A 21,482-nucleotide genomic window follows, 5' to 3' on the forward strand; every position below is an offset into this window, starting at 1 on the left:
CACTATCCGGATACCACAGAGGGTCATCCATGGAGGAAGGCGCACCAAGTATGGACGCGTCACTGGGAACACAATCCTGAGAAGAAAAAGAGGAATAATTGGCCGTCATATTGTTAGACGAAGACGGATAATACCGTTGCCAACACACATCCGCAGAGTGCCCATGCTTTTTGCAGATTTGACAAACAGGGCGAAGCGAGACCCAAGAGTCAGTATGAGAGGGCTGTAGTTGGAAAAACGCCCTTGATTCGAAGGAGTATGCATGACGCCACGACCACCACGAGAGCCACCAGGCTTACGGTGAAACCTGCCATTGGTGGAGCGCGTAGGAGTCCACGTAGCAACATCAGCTGTGGGCGGAACAGTGAGATGATCAACCTGAAGATGTTTAGCGAGACGCTCTTCTTGAGCTAATAAGAGAGCTTCGATTTCATTAATAGTGTACGCCTCTTTGCGGGACATGATGGATGCAACAAAAGGGTCAAAGTCAGCAGAAAGACCATCTAGAATTGTTTCAACATGATCTTCAACAGAAACAGGGGCTCCTATGGCAGCAAGAAGATCAACGGTCTTCTTGATATCCAAGAGATAGGTGGAAACAGAGCGCTCATTCTTGGGGTTCTTGAGACGCAATCTGAACTTCTTGATCTGTGCACGTGTGTTGGCAGCGAAAAAGGTGTGAAGAACATCCCAAATCTCAGCAGAGGAGTGAAGACCCACCATCTTGGTGAGGAACGGTGTGGTCATGGAAGCTAACATCCAAGCGACAAGCAAACTATCTTGTTGTTTGTACCGGGTATAGGCAGGATTGACACACGGGGTGGCGCCCTCAGTGACAGGAGGAAGAACAGAGGAAGGGACACAAGAGCCATCAAGAAAGTGAGAGAGGAGTAACCCATCAGTGGTGGCAAGGACCTGCTGCTTCCACAGCAAAAAATTGTCTTCAGTTTCAACAAAATCGGTGTGGTAAAGAAGTGAGGGGAAGGAGAAGAAGAGGAAGAAGAAGAAGAAGAAACTGTGGATGTAGCGGAAGACATGACAAAAAAGAAAAACAGAAAGCTCTTGATACCATATTAGGTCAGGAGAGTAGAGAGAGAAAAGGCTTATATTTCATTATGTATATGGAAATATATATATATATATTACATAAGGCGTAAGGGTATATATAGAAATACCCATGCATCACATTATTAAAATTAAATCTTTCATCTTCCTTCAAAAAAATTTGAAATGTTATCACATTATTATCTATGCAACCACTTTTCTTTAAATTAATATCTTGCTTTGAACTTCTATATTGTGCACATCATATTTAATATATACTTATAAGTAAACTCTAATATATATATATATATATATATATATATATATATATTTCAAATGTGAAGTATTGAGCTCTTATTTTGCATACTATAATAATTATTGGTATATAACGGCTAATCGATAAGTTAAGAGTATTGAGGGTGAATGAAAAGATATATGAGCACCATATACTAACTCAAAATAATAAAAAATATAGTCCATTTTTACGAATATATTGGAGCACCATTACAAAAATATGGAAAAATGATTGGATTGGGCAAGTGAACAACATATACAAAATACCCAGAAGTTGTTTAAGCTACAGTATGTCGCAACACCTTATAATTCCTTTGAAAACAGCTTTGATTACATAATGTATTAATCTACATGGATTGGGATACTCTTTGAAGTATCATTTTTATTCATTATATTTTTTTTGATAAAAAAAGAACTAGACACATATTATCTATTCAGAGATAATTGTGTGTTTAGTTAGGACAAAAATAGAATTAGTCAAATTAAAAGAAAAAAAATAAAAAGGCCAAATACACTCTAAAAGAATGATCATAAAAATTAAAAAATAAATAAAAACGTATTATATTTTTAAATAATTCAGAAAGAGTATTGTGGACTGAATCCACACATAAGTATTGTTATTTTTTTAAGACAAATTTTTCATGCATCTTCATATCTTTCTCTTATATTTTTATATATTTTCTATTTCAATCATGTAATTTTGAGTATGATGGACTGTCTTTTTCTTCATTTTCAAGTAATAGTAGTTGCTTGTGGTGATTGATGATGAACGTTAATGGTTGAGTTAAGTTTTGTGATATTTTTACTGGTGGTGGTTGTGTTTTCGTTAACTTTGTTTCATTTTTATGGAAGTCACAAAACCTATAAAAAAAACTAACAAGATCAAAAAATGGAATATAAAATAAATAAATAAAAAATTTGGAGAGCATCGAATATAATGAATCTTCTCATCAATCTTCTCACACACCAAAATGATGGAACTATTCTCTTAAAAGTTGCAGTTGGAGAAGAATGAAAATGTTGCGATTGGAATAGAGGAATGGAGATGTGGGATGCAGCTAAAGTTATTTAAAAAAGTGAAGTTATGCTTCATTAGAGTTATTTATTTTTGTTTTATTGTTTTATATTTTTGTAAATTTTATTTCATTTTAGGATTGAAATGCAGATACTTGGATTAAAGTCTTGAAGGTTTTATTGGGAGCCTAATCTTGAGCATAACATTCATCACTCATTCGCATATTACTTAGTCGAACATGAAAATTTTGTATATGTTAGTTTATATGAGTATTTTCTGTAGTGTTACTTACCGAGAGCATGAAAATTTTGTGTAAAAGACTCTTACTGGAATTTTCTACTGTATGTTAGTGGAATTGTCTGCTATATGTTACCTATTGAAGGTTATTAGAATTTTATATTAGTTTTATTTTAATTATTATAATCTATTGGAATTGAATGGGTTTGAAATTCAAATTTTAAATTGGATTATTTGAAATTCAAATTTTAAATTGAATTATTTGAAATTGAAATTTGATAGTTTGAAATTAGAATTTGATGGATACAAATACTCACTAGTTTGTTCTATATTACAACTTTATTTTTAATTTTTTCTTAATTTGTTTATACACAGGTTAGACTAACTCTAACTTTTTTTTTTAGCATTGACTTATATGTGGGTCAAACTCACTCTTAACTTTTTCTTTTTTTTTCTAATCAACCCACCCATAAACTTTTTTTAAATTTGTATGGGTAAAGTCACACATAAATAAAATATTATAATATTTAATTATAATTTAGGTTAACTACATTGAAACTAAGTACATTGATTTCGTATTTTGACACTAAATTTAGCAACTTCTATTTTTTTTTGGATAAAAAGTAAATTAAATAAAAAGGAACACTATAAAAACACTAACGTACATATATAAAAACACAACGTAAAACCCTACTAAAAAAGAATAACTAAGCAATAAGCTGCACAATAAAAAAAAAAAAAACTCTACTCAATCATTCCCATATCACAAGTATTCAGACCAGATTTAAGATCAATTAGGTGAAACTGCTATGTTTTCCTTACTTCTCACCTAAGATCAAACTTTCACATTTTTGGTTATTACAAGATAAGCTACCATGTTTTTAATGTTCTCAGAGTTTGCTGAAAAAAGCATAGTTGTTTTGGTCTATTTACATCTGTTTTTAACCGGTTCAAATTTAATATTTTCTTTGTAGTGATAAAAAATCATATTTCACCTAAAAATTACTACAATTTAAACACTTGGGAAAATCTCAAAGCACGCCAACAAAAGTGGGAACGCATGGGCAAGTAAATCAAGCAGAATGCGTCACGATGACTTCACTCATAATTCAGAAGTGTTTTTCAGCACGACATCTAAGAAAATCTTCAAAATGATCTGTATAGAGTGAACAGAACAACGTGTCAAGCCAATTAGTTTAGCTTTGGACAAATATAGAACCATATATGTAGCAAACTTAGGTAAGATACAAACTGCATATTTCTAATTAAAGTGAACAATATGATCATACAATTATTATTTTGGCCAGTGAGAAATGAGAGTTTCATGTCAAACCTAAAGACAACACATTCCAACTTCCACTGTTAGCCTTATGGCAAGCTAATCTATGCATCATTTTCCAATCAATCAAAAGCAAAATAAATACAAGTTGAGAGAAAAAACATATTTTAAACATACAACCCTATATAATCACATTACAACTCTCAATATTATTATTTTAATATATTTTTATATTATTTAATTATAAATTTATCTTTTATTATATATATTTATTTTTAAATCCATCATATCATTATATACAACTATAAAAGTTATTAAACTATTATTTTTCTTTAAACAAAAATACTGTCAGTGATTTCAAGATCATTTAACATTATATATATATATATATATATATATATATATATATATTTTGCTTTAGGTCAGACCATTTACCTTCTTTTTATTCCATTTGATGTACAACTCTCTTTTTCTATTCCATTCACGACTGAAACTTTGCACCATGTAATTCGAATCAAATGGGATAGAAGATTAGGAGAGGGATTAATTTAATTAATTTGGAGAGAGAAAACAGCAAAAATGAATTATTTGGCTGTCAAATTAACTTGAGACGTGCATTCATGAAGCAAGCAACGTGTTAAACAAAGTATTTTTATTGCCTTCATGTATCAAATCAAATAAAACAATGCGTTGCTCTTACAGACAAAATAAACAATACATTAAATAATAATATTGAACGTTGAACCCAAAAATAAATAAATAAATAGCACTACAACATATGTTCCTAAAATCGATCAAAATTTCTCCGCCTTCACTTTCTTTTTTTATATCAGCTTTAAATTCAAACTCGCAAAATGCATTTACTCGCAAAATGCATTTACTGCAGGGTGGAATTGATCAAAGAATTTGTTAGAACAAACTTTTCTGGTTGTGAAAAAAAAAGGCATAAGGTTGATTAAAACAACTAAAGTAGGTTAACCGGCATAAAAAGTAATTATACGTACCGAGTCAAAAAATAATTTTTTTAAGTCTGAGTTAACATTTGTCAAGTAGTTTGACAATAACAATAAAATATGTCTTGTAACCTGAAGCAGTTTTCACAGACGATAAAAGCATAATTTGAAGAGGAACAAATATAACAAAGATAAGCTCATGTTTTTATAATCTTCTTAATAATTATGATTAGGAAGACAGAACTGAAGACATATTAGAGAATTGCAGCAAGTTATATTGCATTTGACTTTATCATCGTTTCACACTCTAGCCATGCGATCGTAATGCCCAGTCCTTCATCAAAAGACAAACGAAACAATCAGCTTTCTCTGCTGTCACGCGCTTCTCTACATTTGTTTAAAGAGTGCCGATACTTTAAAAATTATAAAAATTACTCCCATTTTATAATTTAATATACTATTATTTTAATCACTATTTTTTTATATTTGAATATACATTATTAACATATATTATGAAATTGAAGTATTTTGTTTTATATGGAATTATAACTTTTCTTGTTTAAATATAACAAGAACTCATTCAACCACGCCATCACCTACTCTCTTCTTGACTTTCTTCCCTCCATCTTCAGGAAAATACGAAATCGTTTAATGGCAACCCACAAAAGCAAGTTGAAATGTTAAAATATATATTTTGGAAGTTGATTCCAGCATGTAATGAAACAAAGATGTCTTACCAGCCATAAGTGAAGGCAAACACTATATAAAGGAAGACACCAAAGTGTTCTAAAGGAAGACACCAAAGTTTTCACATTCAAAGAAGATATGGGAACGAGGCAATGGCCTCGTTTGATCCTTGCATTTGCATTTTCACTTATGGCTATCACTCTTGCTGCTGATTATGATAAGCCTTACTATTCCCAACCCTCAACCTACTATCCACACCCAACACCACCATATCAACAACCAAGGTCACCTCCGTATTACTACAAATCTCCACCACCTCCTCCTCCATATGTCCGTAAATTCCCTCCATATTACTACAAATCACCACCACCTCCCTCTCCATCACCACCTCCTCCTTATGTCTACAAGTCTCCTCCTCCACCATCCCCATCACCACCTCCTCCATATCTCTACAAGTCTCCACCTCCTCCATCTCCTTCTCCTCCCCCACCCTACGTCTACAAGTCACCACCCCCACCATCCCCATCACCACCACCTCCATACGTTTATAAATCTCCACCCCCGCCATCTCCTTCACCTCCTCCACCGTATGTTTATAAGTCACCACCCCCACCATCCCCATCACCACCTCCTCCATACTATTACAAGTCCCCTCCTCCACCATCACCTTCACCCCCTCCTCCATATTACTACAAGTCTCCACCCCCACCATCTCCATCACCACCTCCTCCATACTACTACAAGTCCCCTCCTCCACCATCACCTTCACCACCTCCTCCATATTACTACAAGTCTCCACCCCCACCATCTCCCTCACCACCTCCTCCATACTACTACAAGTCTCCACCCCCACCATCACCTTCACCACCTCCTCCATATTACTATAAATCTCCACCCCCACCATCTCCTTCACCTCCTCCTCCATACTACTACAAGTCTCCACCCCCACCATCTCCCTCACCTCCTCCTCCATACTACTACAAGTCCCCGCCCCCACCATCTCCTTCTCCTCCTCCACCATATTATTATAAGTCACCACCACCACCTTCACCTTCACCACCTCCTCCATACGTATATAAGTCTCCCCCTCCACCTTCTCCGTCGCCTCCTCCACCATATTACTACAAGTCACCACCTCCTCCGTCTCCTTCACCGCCTCCACCATATTACTACAAGTCTCCACCTCCACCATCACCTTCTCCTCCTCCACCATACCACCCCTACCTCTATAACTCACCCCCGCCACCTCCCGTATATTAAGTTTTTGGCTTAAGCAATTTCATTTTTTTTCCAATAAATCACGTTCAACATTGTTGCAGTTGTTTTGTAATTACTCATTAATTAATAATAGGGTCGCCACTGAAGTGGGAGTCTTATTCTGACTGTAGTGTAGCCCATGAATTTGTATTGGTTTTAATTGAGAATCGTGTATTACTCTCTTTTTATTAATATACATTATTACCATTTTTTCCATTGATGGATTCAATTTCCTCTTTGTATTATTTTTTTAAAATCAAGAACTAAATAAACAAGGAGCACAAAGGTTACCTTAATGCTTTAAAAAGAAACTTACAAAACATTCAATCTAAACTGCCATATGCAACCTTCATCCTTCAAAAGACTAATAAGTCTTGTTGCATTACATTGTCCGTGTATATCAGACAATACAGTTCAACCCATGAAACAAACAATTAAAACCACTGTAAAAAAAACAATAGAAACCAGAATGTGGTTACTGCATAGAATCTAAGCCAAGATTTCCAAGGTCTATTGTTGCACCTTTATTCATAGTAGCCCTGATAACGGAATGGACAAATTTGGGTATTACATAAATGGACAAATTAAGACCATTTCTGAGTCAAAAATTAAATTCATTAATCTGTTTATTTTTTTTAATTAAATTTTTCAATTGGATTAATAATTTCAGTTTAAATAAATTTAGACATTGAGTAAACAACTTCAGTTATATTTTATCTCAATTAAAGTTTTTTCATTTGATAAGTTCAGTTGAATTTTTTTAAAATAATTAACATTTTTAAAAATTAAAAATGTATATAATAATAATTTAAAAATTGTTTAAAATTATATGAAGTGAATAAGAATATTGTGAAAAATTGTATTTTATAGATAAATAATATTAAAAAATTAAAAATAAATTTTGTTTAAAAAAAACAAAGTTACCTAAAATTAAGGTGGATTGAAAATAGGTTGTGTAATAAATGTAAAATATTTAGTACTTTTTAAATATTGTTAAAATTAAAAATATTTTTTTTGTTTAAAAATAAATAAATTATGTTCGTAAAGTAACCTTTATAGTTAATACAATTATAAATAAAAGGGGTAGTGTTTAAATATAAATAAGTACAATTTATACATGATTAGAAAATATAAATGTAGGAAAAGTTATCATCTACGAGAAGTTATTCTTGTTTTCGTGGTCGTCCTTATGACTGTTGTTCCATGTTGTTTGGATGGAACGGTAGGAGGGGGCAGAGTTGAAATGTCATCGTTAGTGTCTTCGACTTCATTGTCCTCACTCTGATTTCTGGACACCTGTGAAGGCATTGTTGGTTGATAATACTACATCGATGACATTGGATTGTAGGTAGATGGGGAGTCATGGTAGAGGTTGCAAAGAGATTTGATGGACCAACAAAAATTTGTTGTTGAGATGGAATTGTTAAGTAGTTGAAAGGTGGTTGATGGAATGACGATGTGATGTTGATCCCTATATCCGAACAACTGGATCGGTTGAACACCTAGTGGATGAAAAGATTGTTGTTGAAACGATTCAACTTGAGAAGAAGACCTGACATGATGTTGATAGTGAGGTTGTGTAGTCTCCTATGGCATATCATACTCTTTTGACATATGTGTTAATTTTGGTGTAGTTATTATGTGTTAATAACTAATTTTGTAATTGAACTTACATCGTCATCGGACGATGACTGTATAGGCGAGATGTAACAGATAGTATGGTTGATGTACCATTGCATGTATGTTGACTTGTCATGCAAATGGCCATTTCGGTTAAACTGATTTCCCTGAGTTAGACGATTATGACGGTCATTCCACATACTTATCCATGCGACATGATATCATCTCTGTGAAGTTGATTAAGGTTCAATGGGTCAATTAGAATACTTTGTCGAAATCCAAATTGACGCATAACCCTATCAACCTGATGAAATAACCGTTACGAAACATATGAGAGGAACAACCGCCCATGCAATTGGGAGATAAAGAAAATTGATGCACAACATATATAGTTGTTTGTCAATAAATCTTTCAGCAGACCATGTTAATTTGGACTCAACCCATATTGCGTCCATGGTGTTGACTTGAGTAAAAACAAACCCTTCCGCCCCAATTAAAAGCTTAATTGCAAAAATGAAAAATCTACATGGCTATACTATCATATATAGAAAAGCTTGGTTGGGAAAACAGAAAACTCTTGCTTTGGTATTTGGCGATTGGGAACAATCTTACAATGATCTTCCACGATGGATAGGCAACAATCTTTCAATGATAAAATTTTTAAGATATATAATAGCTTTCGGAATGAGATTTTTACATAATGATCTCTTATATCTTAATATAGGGTTGTAGTTAATAATAATGGGGTGCTGAAATAAAAAACCTATGAAATGACAATGCCCAAATATGGGCTACTCTACAGTCCAGGTTTAGATGGGCCTGCGTCATAAGCCCGCCCAGGCCCATATCACCGTTTTGAATTTAAAAGCAGCCTCAATCTCTGACCATCGGGAAAAAACTAAAGTGTGGGTGAAGCATAATCAGCAGCGCGGCGGTGGAAGATGGCGTCGACGGCGATCGAGGAAGTGCGAACTCTGTGGATTGGCGATTTGCAGTACTGGGTGGACGAGTCCTACCTCTCGCAGTGCTTCGCCCACAGCGGCGAAGTGGTTTCCATCAAAATCATTCGCAACAAGATGACGGGCCAGCCTGAGGGCTACGGCTTCGTGGAGTTCGTTTCTCACGCGGCGGCGGAGGCCTTTCTCCGCACCTACAACGGCACTCAAATGCCCGGTACGGAACAGACCTTCCGGCTTAATTGGGCCTCCTTCGGAGACTCTGGGCCCGACCATTCCATCTTCGTCGGCGATCTCGCCCCCGACGTTACCGATTTCCTGCTCCAGGAGACTTTCCGGACCCATTATCCTTCCGTCAAAGGGGCCAAAGTCGTTACGGACCCCGCCACCGGCCGCTCCAAGGGCTATGGCTTCGTTAAGTTCACCGACGAGGCGCAGAGGAACCGTGCCATGACTGAAATGAACGGTGTTTATTGCTCCACGCGCCCTATGCGTATCAGCGCCGCTACTCCTAAAAAGAACGCTTCTTTTCAAAACCAATATGCTCCACCTAAAGGTAAGTACTGCAGTACAAGTATACAAGCCTTCGTTCCGTTCATAATTATAACTTAATAAAACGCTTAATTGTGGATTACTTTGCAGCAATGTATCAATTTCCTGCATACACTGCTCCTGTTAATACTGTTGCGCCAGAAAATGATGTGAATAATACCACTGTAAGTCGGATTCTCATTGACCTATAATTTATGTGATGAGTACACCACGCATTTAATCCATGAAAGCGTATAGTCCTGTCATAGAAACTTCTAAAATGTCCTTGAAAATGCAATCCGTAGGTCTCATTATTAGTCCAAAATTCTAAAAAATGTGAAACTTTAATGATAATATTATATGTTTGAGGAAGAAAATAACAATTAGTTGTCAAGTTTAGGAATTTGGATGAGACAACTGGAAATTTTAAGGACTTTTGAAATTTCTTTAATTTTATGGACGGACGAGATATCATTACACACTTTCTGGAACAAAAATGGTGGATTGCACTTTATGTGATTTTATGGTACTCTTACTTATATTACTTATATCTGTTTGTATTGCAGATTTGTATTGGTAATTTGGATCTTAATGTGACAGAGGATGAGCTTAAGCAAACCTTTATGCAATTTGGAGATATTGTGTCGGTCAAAATATATGCGGGCAAAGGATATGGTTATGTTCAATTTGGAACTAGGTTTTGTTTTTTACCCTTAAACTTTAACATGTGAATCTTTGTGGGGTTGCTCTAATATTTCGAAACCCAAAGGGTAAATGATATGATTTTGACTGTTGCTACCCCTTTCCAAGGCAATAAGTTTCATGTGGCCTGATGTCATGTTACTCTGCATCTTATGAGGTCTTTCATCAATCTTAGTTTCTTCTCCTTCTGCTTTATCTTGTTATTAATTAGCTTTTTAACCTCTTCCTTGGCTTTTGTCTGTAGAGAGTCCTCTGAAGATGCGATTCAGAGGATGCAGGGAAAGATAATAGGTCAACAAGTGATCCAAATTTCTTGGGCTAGTACCTTGACAGCTAGACAGGTGATTTTGCATTTCGAAATTATTCATATTTTTTATGTAATGGCTATTCGGTATGTCATGGTGACACTGGCCTGTGTAGCACATTTGTCTTACATAATGCATTTTAGTTTTAATTTGAAATTTTTTTGTAATATATACAACTTATTAAGTCTTCCGAAATTTCTATGTTGGTAACACGCATGTATCTTCCATACTCAGTTCTAGTATAGATTTTTATGGCCTTTACTAGTTTATAATGTTTTGGGTTAATTATCCCTTTAGTTGAGCTCAACGGGTATGGTGTGATCCATGTAGTTGACCTCACCTAATTGGGCAATTATGATATTATGATGCCTATGAAGGTCGCTTCAGCTGTTAGGATTTGGAGAATGTCAATAACAAGGAGTTAAGGTATGGTCCAGCTTGAGGTCTTTAGGTTACCACAATTGCATACACGACCTGGGTTTGGGGCTACTTCCCCTCCCCCTAACTACTTTCATTCACCCAAGGAAAAAGATACGGAGATTGTGATGATGTGTTCAGACAAGGAAGAATAATGAGAAACGTAAACATTGACTCAAAGCTGGGTGGTTTTAGTTGAAGTCAAGATGACACTGTATAATTTAATGATAACTGTAGCAGTTACATGTGAATGCTCTGTTAGTAGACTGAGTGTGTGATTGAATTTCAGTTAGGAAATTAAGTTGAGTTGAATTCAACTTAATTGAAGTTGAAATAAAAGCAGCTCCATGTCAAACATGTTGGCACAAAATTTAATAGAAACTGAAAGTTGGTTTAGGTGTTCCAACTAGAATTGGACAATAGAAAAGAATGAGACTAAAAATTAGTTAAATAATATAATGAAGAAACTGTATTACTATGATGGCGTAGCTTTTTCCTTCTTTTACTGGATCCCAAATCTTAATGAGCTTTCATCACTCTGAAATATTTATAAACTTCTGCATTAATGATTTTGGGATTATCTTGTTACAATAAATATAAGATTATCTGATCTGCTTATTAGTAGCTTATATGTAGATTCATTTTTAGTGTTTGTAGATGTGCAATTACGTTAGCTCTAACAAAAAAATTGTTGAAACAATTTTAGGATGTACCTAATGGCTGGGGAGCTCAGATAGATCCAAATCAATGGAGTGCTTATTATGGATATGGACAGGGTTACGAGGCATATGCTTATGGTGCTGCTCATGATCCCTCCTTGTATGCTTATGGTGCATACGCTGGTTACGCTGCACAATACCCTCAACAGGTAAATTTACTTATACTTCTTAGGGAAGAGTGTGTTTTTGGGGTTACTCATACATATTGGTTGCATACTATTCAGGTTGAAGGTGGTCAAGACATGTCAGTATGTATGCCTGTGGAAGAGTCTTATGATCCCCTGTCATTGCCTGATGTCGACAAGTAAACTTGTTGTCCCTTCTTCTCTCCACCTTTTCAATTTAAAAGTTATAAACACCTTAAAGAGAATGTATATTGGCTCATTATGTGTTTCTGACTGATCTTTGTTGGCTTTGCCAGATTAAATGCTGCATATCTTTCGACGCATGGAAGTTCCATTTTAGGACGGTCCCTTTGGCAGAGAACTTCGCAATCTTTACAGCAAGCATAGGATCTGTTTGTATTTCCTGTCAATTTTATGCACGAAGGCTTCAAAGTATTGCAGATCGTAAATTTTGTTTGTTTGTTTGAATGAGTGGAATAGCATGTTGATTAGATCGATGGTAGTATTTATGAGGTAATACTGAATATCAGCATTTCGATTTTAGTTTAGGATTTGAGTTTTATTAGTGATTACTACTGAGGGTATTGTGTCTTGTTTTTCAGAACTTATTGTATTATAGCCTCTTTTCTTCAATCTGCGCCTCCTAAATCTGCATGCTTGTTTTCTCTATATTTTCCAACCGCTGCTGCAACAACAAATTCAGTACGCTTAGGTTTATAGTCCGGTAAAGTCCGAGGAAATTGGTATCTCAATTACACTTATTTGTTTATTAGTTAAAATTTATTAAAAATTATAAAAAAAATGTAAATTTCACAGCATATTTAATATATTTTTTAAAATTTTGATACTTTTCAATAACTTCTTACTAATAAAAATATTTTTTTAAAGAGCGTATTTCTGATTTTTCTGAAACACTATTATCAGTTCTTATTCAAGTTTTTTTTTGTAATCACCACTTCTCATTTGTCCTTTTATATATTTATTTTATCTCGTTTCTTTTCTTCATATTTTTTCTCTTCCTATTTTATTTTCTTTATACTTATATTTTCTATTTACTAGCTCACCCCTCTTAAGCAGGTATGACAAAAGTAGCTTCGCTGATCAAAATATAATGTGTTTGGGTGGTGTATTTGTACTTAACTTAATGTTCAATTAAAAAGGAATATAATTTAGCTTAATTTTCTATTAAAAAGAAATATAATTTAGCTTAATTTTCTATTAAAAAGAAATATAATTTATTTAGAGAATAGGTTATACGGTTTATTCATAGAAAAATTTAATAAAACTATTTAAAATCTTAGATAAAAATAAGATGATATTTGTTTATGGTACTTAAAATTCAAATTCAAATTTTAAGAATTAAATAATATTAATTAAGATTCAGAAAATAACAGAACAATTCATTATGGTTTATAACTAAAAGTTCTAATTAGATTGAGGTATTTTTTACTATAATATTTTGGTGTTGTTTGTGAATAGGAACTTGAGGATTCTGTGAGGGACAAACTTCCCAACATCATATTTCGATGATCAGGATTACGAAATGACAATGGTTTCAATGTGCTAGCAGCTATTTCAATGTGCTTAGCTTTTATGAATGGAGCAAGGCATGTGAGATTAGGTTCATCTGGGATCGTCATAAGAAATGTAGAGGTGAAGATGGTATCTCTTAAACTCGTGTTTCACTCTATAGGAAAAAAACTTGTGATATTTGCATAAGAGGCAAGATCGTTGACCCTTATGGTGCTTCACTCCATAGGAATAAAGCTGGTGAGATTTGCATTAGAGGTAACCAGATCATGAAAGGTGGAGTACAAATTCACACTTTCCATAAACTCCATCTTTTAATGTTTTGTTGACCTACACCTACTATAGTATGAAGCTGGTTTAAATTGCTCAATACATTATTTGTCTGTCTTATTGTTGTGTGTGGTTTGCATGATAGAATATGTAGATGGACCATATGTGATGACTACCTCAAACTGAAAGAACACAACAATGAACAAAGGAGATTTATAAGTCCCAATACGAATTTAAGTTTAAACATATATCTTATTATAGCTTTGATCGAGATTTTAATCCTTATCACAATCAGGATATGCACATGGAATTTGTACACTCATTATACTCTAATTAAGATTTTAATTTTCATTATAGTTGGGACATACACACGAGGTTTGTACACCTCAATAGAACTTTGATCAAGATTTTAATCTTCATCACACTTAGGACATGCACGTGAGGTTTGTACACCTCAGACTCTAATTGATATTTTAACCCTCGTTACAAATAGGATATGGACGTGAGATTTGATTTTCTTGCGATTTTAATCAAGATTTTAATCTTCATTACGGTCAGGACATACACGCAGGGTTTGTACACCTCATTACTACTTTAATTACGATTTTAATCCTCATTATGATCGACATCACAAGGTTTGAACACATCAATACAACATCTCTTTCGAGGGTTCCATCACGAAGTCTTTAAGTAACACATACCATGCACTAATAAAGAAGTACCACTTAATTACATTATTTCTAAATTATGTTAAGTTACATCTCGATTAATAACCTACAACATAGACTTCGTTTCAATTGATAAATTATAAAAAAAATATCTAAGATCAAGTTACTTTCAAAAATATTATGAGTCTCGATTCCATTGTCAAATACTTCAATTAACTATATTAATACGTTTTAATATTATGTCATTCTTAAATAATTTTTATCTTTTTTTTAAAATAAATTATTAATTATTAATTTAACAAACTTTTAAAACTTAACTCTTTCAAAATCTGAATATAACTAATCTCATCACTTGTACAGTAATTAGTTTGAATAACTTATTTAAATAGTCAATTATAATGTATATTATTTATTAATAGAGAAATTCTAAGTATCCAAATTTTAGACAAAAATAAACTGATACTTAAAATTGGTTAAAAATTCAAACTTCAACAATTAAATAATATTAATTAAAATTAAAAAAAAAACAGAATAATTCATTATAACTTATAAAATATTTGTCCTATTACGAACAAAGGGACAATTCTCTTAATAGAACCCTGAAAATCAAAATGAGATATCTTTGGATAGAATAAGAAGTCGGTTCATTTAATGACACTCACATCAAGTAGATTCAATTGTATAGGTGTAAGAGATTTATATAAAAAAAAAAACACATTGCTAGCAGTGATTTTCACCAGCAATTGTGTATTTTTCAACTACCATTATGCAATCACAATTCTCTACCACTAGTTTTCGAGGTTGCTAACATCGAGTTTTGAATGTTCATAAAGACTGCATTTTCTAGAGTGTTATAATTAATACGGTTGGTGAGTAGTAAGTGAGAATACTTTAAATAAATTCGAATTTAAAAGTAACAAATGTTTAAAACCGTAAGGTGATTTTTTTTTCTTTTTCTTTTTGGTCATTCTGTTGTTGAAAAGAAAGTATAATGTCACATTGTCTCTGTCAAATCAATTGAAAGCAGAAACCTTCTCAGCATGATCACCAACACACAGCATGATTGACTTATGAAGTGAATGTTTTCTACTTTTTATGGCATTATCATATCATCACCATATTTGATAAATCTAACCGACAAATATATCATATGAAGATTAAATTGTTACTTTTCCTACTATATAACACTATAAAATCATAAAATAAAAACTAATTTTTATACATCAAAATAATTAGTTACAATAAAATTCATTTTAAAAATTAAAAAAAAATTAATTTATAAATTAATTTTTATTATTTTCTATTATTATTAAATAGTTTTTAAATTGGTATCTAATTAGCAACTAAGATTTTAACTACTAATTATTTAATTTCTAAATTTAATAACAAAAACTTTGGTTGCTAATTAGATACCAATGTAGAAACTATTTAACAATAATAAAAATTAATTTAGAAACCAAATTTCTTTTTAGTTTCTAAAATGGTCTCAAATTTAGTTACTATTGCAACTAATTATTTTGGTTTTTACAAATCAATTTCTATTTTAATGATTTTCTTGTAGTGTAAAAAAATTCTTTAATAATAAAAATTGTTAAAATAAAACCTGAAAACAAAGTGAACAACAACACATTACTTTATTGTATATAAATCATTAAAATAAAACTTTAATCTAATACTAATTGAAGAACAATATAGAAAATATTTAAAAAAAAATTGTATTTAATTTTTTTCTTAAACTAATTGGAATTCAGTGACTATATATCAGATAAGATAAGGGACAAATGAAGCTGCATAAGAATTTAATACGCAAATTTTGTTATCCATAAGTACTGATTTTTATTGCTCATAGAACAATTTTTATTGGACTTTCTAAGAAAAGGAAAGGAAAACAGTACACTTTTCCAGTTTTTTTTATAAGAAACAAATAAGAATCTATTTTGTTTCTTATATACTACCAAAGTAACATGCTATATAGCTAAATATGATTTGCAAATAAGCGTTTTGATGATCTCTTCAAGCCCAGCATGACAAGGAGCAACCCCAGATAATCATAATTGTAAGAGACTTCAAGTAGTTGCAACTTATTTAGTGTCCATGGAGGATATCTAAACCAAAAATCAGTGAGGAAACTTCTTCTTACTATTGCCTTCTGGTGGCTAAATGTGTCAAAGGAGAACTTTCCATGGTACATGCCAAATCCACTTTCTCCCACTCCTCCAAATGGGAGAGTATCAGCTGCATACTGCACAAACAAACAAAAAGAAGAAGATTAATTAAACCACTCAAAAAGACTACCAATGGAATGATGGTAGATAGTGTAGTTGGTGTACTTGTACTATTGCATCATTGAAAGTCAAACTGCCAGAAGATGTTTCAGACACCATTCTTCTCTCTAGGGTTTTGTTTCTGCTGAATACATAAAGGGCAAGAGGCTTAGGCCTGCTACTTATGAATTTAATACTGTCCTCAATCTTCTCTACCTGCAAATTGATAACCAAACAACAAAAGAGAATGACACTGACCAAGGTTGGAAAATATATTTAGATTTAAGCATGTGGTAATAGTATCAAAAAAAGATTAAAATTTATGGTTACAGTAATAATTGGAAGCAATGGGCCAAAAATCTCCTCTGACATAATTGCTGCTTCCAGTGGGGGATCCACCAAGATGGTTGGCTCAATAAATCTGCATAAATTTACACATAACTTTTTTGTGTAAGTAAATATGCACTTTTCTGATCTTCATGAGGAATGAGTACTGTATTGCAATTAATGCAATACATCCAAATAAACTAAATGATCAATTCTAATTACAGGAGAGTGGGTAAGAGTATAATAAGCATTGAAAGTTTTTATATTTCAAAAATATTAAATGCATATGAATATAGTTTTGTAAAGTAAGAGATAGATTTGTAAGAGATATCTCCTACTTAACACAACTTTAACTGACATACAATTATTGTGGAAGAATCTAGGGGAGAAAAGTAGGAGTGTTAGTCAATTACAAGTTTTCTTCGTCCATTGAGCCACCATAAACCACGGATTCTTTGACCATTTTATCAGTAAGAAGATTGTTCAATCTAGAGAAGTGGTGTTTGTTAACTATCTTGGTAATAGTTTTGGAATGTTGAGGGTTCTCTCCAAACATTTTCTTGATCCAGACCTTCATCAGTTCCACCTAAAAGAAACAAGAATAAGCTAGCACAAAACCCCTAACTAAACATCATATATGAGGAAACAAAGATGAGTGTGAACATGAAAAAGTTAAAGGGATGTGTGTACCAGTTTTGAGCAATACTTTTTTTCCACTAGGACATAATCAATAGCTATGCATGCTTGACCAGCACAAGTCCCAAATTTTCCCACAATAATTCTCTTCACAGCGACCTCTATATCCCAAGAAGAGGAAAGGGAGTCAACAACTGCAGGGCATTTTCCACCCAACTCCAAAGTCACAGGAGTCAAATGCTTCACAGCAGCAGACATAACAATCCGCCCCACACTTGCACTTCCTGCCATTAGTTTTTACAACAATTGAAGAGGAACACTTTGTTCTGTTAAGAGAGAGAGAGAAATAGTAAAATTTGTTTTTGAGTTCTTAGTTAAAATTGGTTTTACTGCATGTATTTTAAAAATGATGATTTTGGTATCATATTATAAAATATAAAAGATTAAAATCATTCCTAATTTGTAAGAATTTACTTTTAGTCCTATAAGATTTTCAACAAACTTATGCATCTTGTCAAAACTATAGTGATACTACCAACAAACTCTTTTATTATGATAAACTCTAATAACTTTGAAATTATTTTAAAATCGAAGCAATATTATACTATGACTCAATCAATATCTGATATAATATCTGTTACTCGAAAATATTTTGAGTAAGATTAATTTTGACCAAAAAATGGAGTCACCTAGGTAAGACACATTTATATCACCTGTGAAGAAGATTTTGTCCCATCTTTGCTCCAGTAGTTGTTGGGTCTCTTCTGGCCCTCCTTGGATCACCTTAATGGCTTTATTGTCCAAATAAGTGGTGAGAGTAGAAAGTAGAGAAGAAGAAGCTGGAGACAACTCTGAAGGCTTTAAGATTGCTACGTTTCCCGCAGCTACTGCTCCAATAAGTGGCTCCAAGGATAGTCCTAAGTTTGCATAAATCAACAGAACAAGCACACCTCTAAATTAGTTAGCTACACAAGCCCATGAACTTAATTTTATATTTTGCTCATAAATGTTTCTGAGGGATTGGTTAGAAGTTGAACTCACCAAATGGGAAGTTCCAAGATGAAACAATGAGAACCAGACCAAGTGGTTCGGAAACAATTTCTGCACTGGTGAGCAATGCTATTTGTGGCAATTGAGCCTATCAAAATGAATTTGGCGGCTAGTTACTTCATAAGTATATGCTCATAGGGTCATCTTCAACTATTTGGAAGGAATCTATCTTACCTTTTTGCCTGACATCCAAGCTTTCAAAGACTTCAATGCCAGATTTAAGGTCTTGATCAAAGTCCCTATCTGAGACGAGAATGGATTTTATGATCAGTAAGAAAATTATGTATATGTGAGAGTAGTTTATTACTCCCACAAATACTTTTCATTATAGCAATATAATATAAGAAGAACTATTAAAGATACCTCGTCTCTGAAAGCTTCAAGTTGATGTTTCCCTAGATCTTGCATAAGGGCATTCATGATATGTTCTTGTTTTTCCATGAGGAACCGACGCAACCCTTTGAGCTGAGACTCTCTCCAAGACGCTTGCTTAGTCTTTCCACTCTCATAATACTCCCTCATGTCATTCAGCTCTCTCTCCAAGCTTGGCATCATCTCCATGGTTCTTTGGGGTGTAGCTGCTTAACCTCCCAGCAACCAGTATTTATATTTGCTCAACCAACTCAATCACTTAATTTGGAAACTAGTTTGGGTTTCAAGAAGGAGTAAGGGCCCTATGCATTCTCCCATTCACATGTTTTGCCATTCACCAATCAAAGGGTTGCACACAACATCAGAAGATAATAACACCCTGCTACCTGCTGCACATTAAATACCAAAATTGATACACACCTGCCTCATATCCTCTCCCGGATACAGTGTATTTCACTCTTTTAATCTGGAAAGTTTTCAAAGCTTTTGGATTAAATGTGATTGTGAAGTTTAATTGTATATAATTGGCTTTTGATCCATCTTCTTAATGTTTTACTTCAACAAATTCTCAATAAATGGTAGGAGTCAAATTCAGATAACTATAATGGAATTAGCTGTGGATCAATGTTTATTATAGATAAACGGTTGTTTTTAAAGTAATCTCCCTTTATAAATAAATAATAAAATAAAGTGTTGGAACAACTACTATTAGGACATTTCATTGTATATAAGTGGGACATTTCATTGTATATAAGTGGGTGTAAACCTCACCCCATGAACCGGTTTTATGGGATTGAGTTAAGCTTAAAGTTCACTTCGTAATATGGTATCAGAGTCATTTCGAACTTATCCTAGCGAGTGTTTGTTGGGCTTATCAGTCCACCCGCTATCGGATCATTATCGAACCACCCATAATAAGTTATCTCACGCACGAGTTGTCATTCTCGACATAAAGAGGGTGTGTTGAAGATTACACATCGACTAAAAATTAGAACGGTGCAAATCTCACTTCATAAGCCAGTTTTATAGTGTTGAGTTAGACTTAAAGTTTACCTCATAATATAAAACAATTGTTTATACATTTTATAAAATGAGAGAAACATAGTTTAAAAAAAATGTAAAAGTATATGGGTTAGGATAGTTGGAAAAAGAAGGGGTAAGATGAAAAGTGTTAATGAAAGGGCTTGTTGAATGATTAATAAAAGCTGATGCTACAGATTGAGGTGCAGGGTGTGGGGGTGAGGATTGCACATGGTGATGCTGCAGTTAATGAAAGCTATGAAGGTAGCTTGTAGGGTGCATCACTCTCATCCACTTATTCCTTCTCATCATGTTCATGGAGAGTGTGTTCATGTGTCTTGGTAGAATGAATCCTGTTAAGAAAAATTATTAGTTGGGTGAGAAGCAAATTCTCCTATAACCTTCGTGTCTTTTACTTATACTAATTATCTATTACTAAAAAATTATTAAATCAAAATTAATTTTAAAAGTTAAAAATAATTAGTTGCTATATTTATTAAATTAAATATTTAAAAAAATTATTAATTTTTAAATTAATTTTTATTATTGACAAATAATTTTTAAATTGGTATCTAATTAGCTACCAAGGTTTTAACTATCAATTATTTAGATTCTAAATTTGGTAGAAAAAGCTTATAGTTGATTTGATATTAATTTAGAAACCAAATTTCTTTAATCTCTAAAATAGTATTTAATTTAGTAAATATAATAACTAATTATTTTTTGTTTTTAAAATTGGTTTTTTATTAATGATTTTTTAATAGTATAGTGATAGTATGAAAGATTAGTTCAATTTTTTTAAAAATATTAATAAAAACATAATTTTAAATTTTTAAATAAATTCAATTGTAATTCATAAATTTTTTAATTATAACTTCAAATAAAAACATCACAAAATTTATTTACTTGAAATAAAAAAAAAGTACACTCTTCATTATCTTCAAATTGGTATTGTTGAAATTTAAAAATAAAAAATACAAGGAAAGGGTATAGTGGTGCAGTGAGAATTTGCCTTTAATTTATAATCAAACTCAATCTTTTAAATCTTATGAGTTCAAAAAAATAAAATAATTAGTCATACATAGGAGAATATCATATAAAAAAAATATTTTTTAAGTGACGTGTATTTAAGTTTCACTAAATTTAAAATGAAATAACATTAATAATAATTAATTATGTATACTATACAATCTACTAATTTTTT

The 21,482-nt window shown here is 32.8% G+C and overlaps 3 protein-coding genes across 8 annotated transcripts; 2 read left to right on the plus strand and 1 right to left on the minus strand.

Annotated features, from left to right (window-relative positions):
- The first annotated feature begins 5,607 nt into the window (after positions 1-5,607).
- LOC137824955 (uncharacterized) lies at positions 5,608-6,982 on the plus strand. The gene has a single exon (XM_068630627.2). The coding sequence runs from the start codon at positions 5,648-5,650 to the stop codon at positions 6,767-6,769; it is 1,122 nt and encodes a 373-aa protein (XP_068486728.2). The 5' UTR covers positions 5,608-5,647; the 3' UTR covers positions 6,770-6,982.
- Positions 6,983-9,277: 2,295 nt separating this feature from the next.
- On the plus strand, positions 9,278-12,774 carry LOC137825730 (polyadenylate-binding protein RBP47B'). 5 transcript variants are annotated; one of them, XM_068631479.2, is made up of 7 exons: positions 9,278-9,898; positions 9,985-10,058; positions 10,440-10,570; positions 10,820-10,916; positions 12,004-12,165; positions 12,241-12,320; positions 12,438-12,774. In XM_068631479.2, exons 1-7 carry the CDS (start codon positions 9,328-9,330, stop codon positions 12,526-12,528), a joined length of 1,206 nt encoding a protein of 401 aa, XP_068487580.1. In that variant the 5' UTR covers positions 9,278-9,327; the 3' UTR covers positions 12,529-12,774. The 5 variants fall into 5 exon arrangements, 4 of the variants coding, with proteins under 4 accessions (XP_068487580.1, XP_090153235.1, XP_090153237.1 ...); XM_090297111.1 differs by lacking the exons at positions 9,278-9,898; positions 9,985-10,058 and adding an exon at positions 10,684-10,732 and having other exon boundaries at positions 10,481-10,570; XM_090297109.1 differs by lacking the exons at positions 12,004-12,165; positions 12,241-12,320; positions 12,438-12,774 and adding an exon at positions 10,684-10,732 and having other exon boundaries at positions 10,820-10,909.
- A 3,646-nt stretch (positions 12,775-16,420) lies between these two features.
- Positions 16,421-19,861, minus strand: LOC137820566 (aldehyde dehydrogenase family 3 member F1). Of its 2 annotated transcripts, none has more exons than XR_016517442.1 (9): positions 19,250-19,804; positions 19,061-19,129; positions 18,878-18,974; positions 18,550-18,753; positions 17,891-18,120; positions 17,614-17,806; positions 17,204-17,294; positions 16,940-17,089; positions 16,421-16,851 (listed from the first exon to the last, which is right to left on the minus strand). XR_016517442.1 is itself a non-coding variant. In XM_068624714.2 (9 exons), the coding sequence occupies exons 1-9, from the start codon at positions 19,445-19,447 to the stop codon at positions 16,585-16,587; spliced, it is 1,479 nt and encodes a 492-aa protein (XP_068480815.1). In that variant the 5' UTR covers positions 19,448-19,861; the 3' UTR covers positions 16,421-16,584. The 2 variants fall into 2 exon arrangements, 1 of the variants encoding a protein (XP_068480815.1); XM_068624714.2 differs by having other exon boundaries at positions 17,614-17,786; positions 19,250-19,861.
- Between the last annotated feature and the right edge of the window lie 1,621 nt (positions 19,862-21,482).

Source organism: Phaseolus vulgaris, chromosome 11 (assembly GCF_051622355.1).
Source record: "Phaseolus vulgaris cultivar YP4 chromosome 11, ASM5162235v1, whole genome shotgun sequence".
Taxonomy (NCBI): domain Eukaryota; kingdom Viridiplantae; phylum Streptophyta; class Magnoliopsida; order Fabales; family Fabaceae; genus Phaseolus; species Phaseolus vulgaris.

What these genes read in the sequence shown, in the direction of transcription:
- LOC137824955 (XM_068630627.2), top strand. Translation starts at nt 5,648, where the DNA reads ATGGGAACGAGGCAATGGCCTCGTTTGATCCTTGCATTTGCATTTTCA.
- LOC137825730 (XM_068631479.2), top strand. Translation starts at nt 9,328, where the DNA reads ATGGCGTCGACGGCGATCGAGGAAGTGCGAACTCTGTGGATTGGCGAT. An exon ending in ATGATGTGAATAATACCACT is followed by an intron (nt 10,059 to 10,439) that starts GTAAGTCGGATT and finishes TTTGTATTGCAG; the next exon opens with ATTTGTATTGGTAATTTGGA. An exon ending in CTGCACAATACCCTCAACAG is followed by an intron (nt 12,166 to 12,240) that starts GTAAATTTACTT and finishes CATACTATTCAG; the next exon opens with GTTGAAGGTGGTCAAGACAT.
- LOC137820566 (XM_068624714.2), bottom strand. Translation starts at nt 19,447, where the DNA reads ATGGAGATGATGCCAAGCTTGGAGAGAGAGCTGAATGACATGAGGGAG. An exon ending in CTTGGATGTCAGGCAAAAAG is followed by an intron (nt 18,975 to 19,060) that starts GTAAGATAGATT and finishes TCATTTTGATAG; the next exon opens with GCTCAATTGCCACAAATAGC. An exon ending in ATCTTGGAACTTCCCATTTG is followed by an intron (nt 18,754 to 18,877) that starts GTGAGTTCAACT and finishes ATGCAAACTTAG; the next exon opens with GACTATCCTTGGAGCCACTT.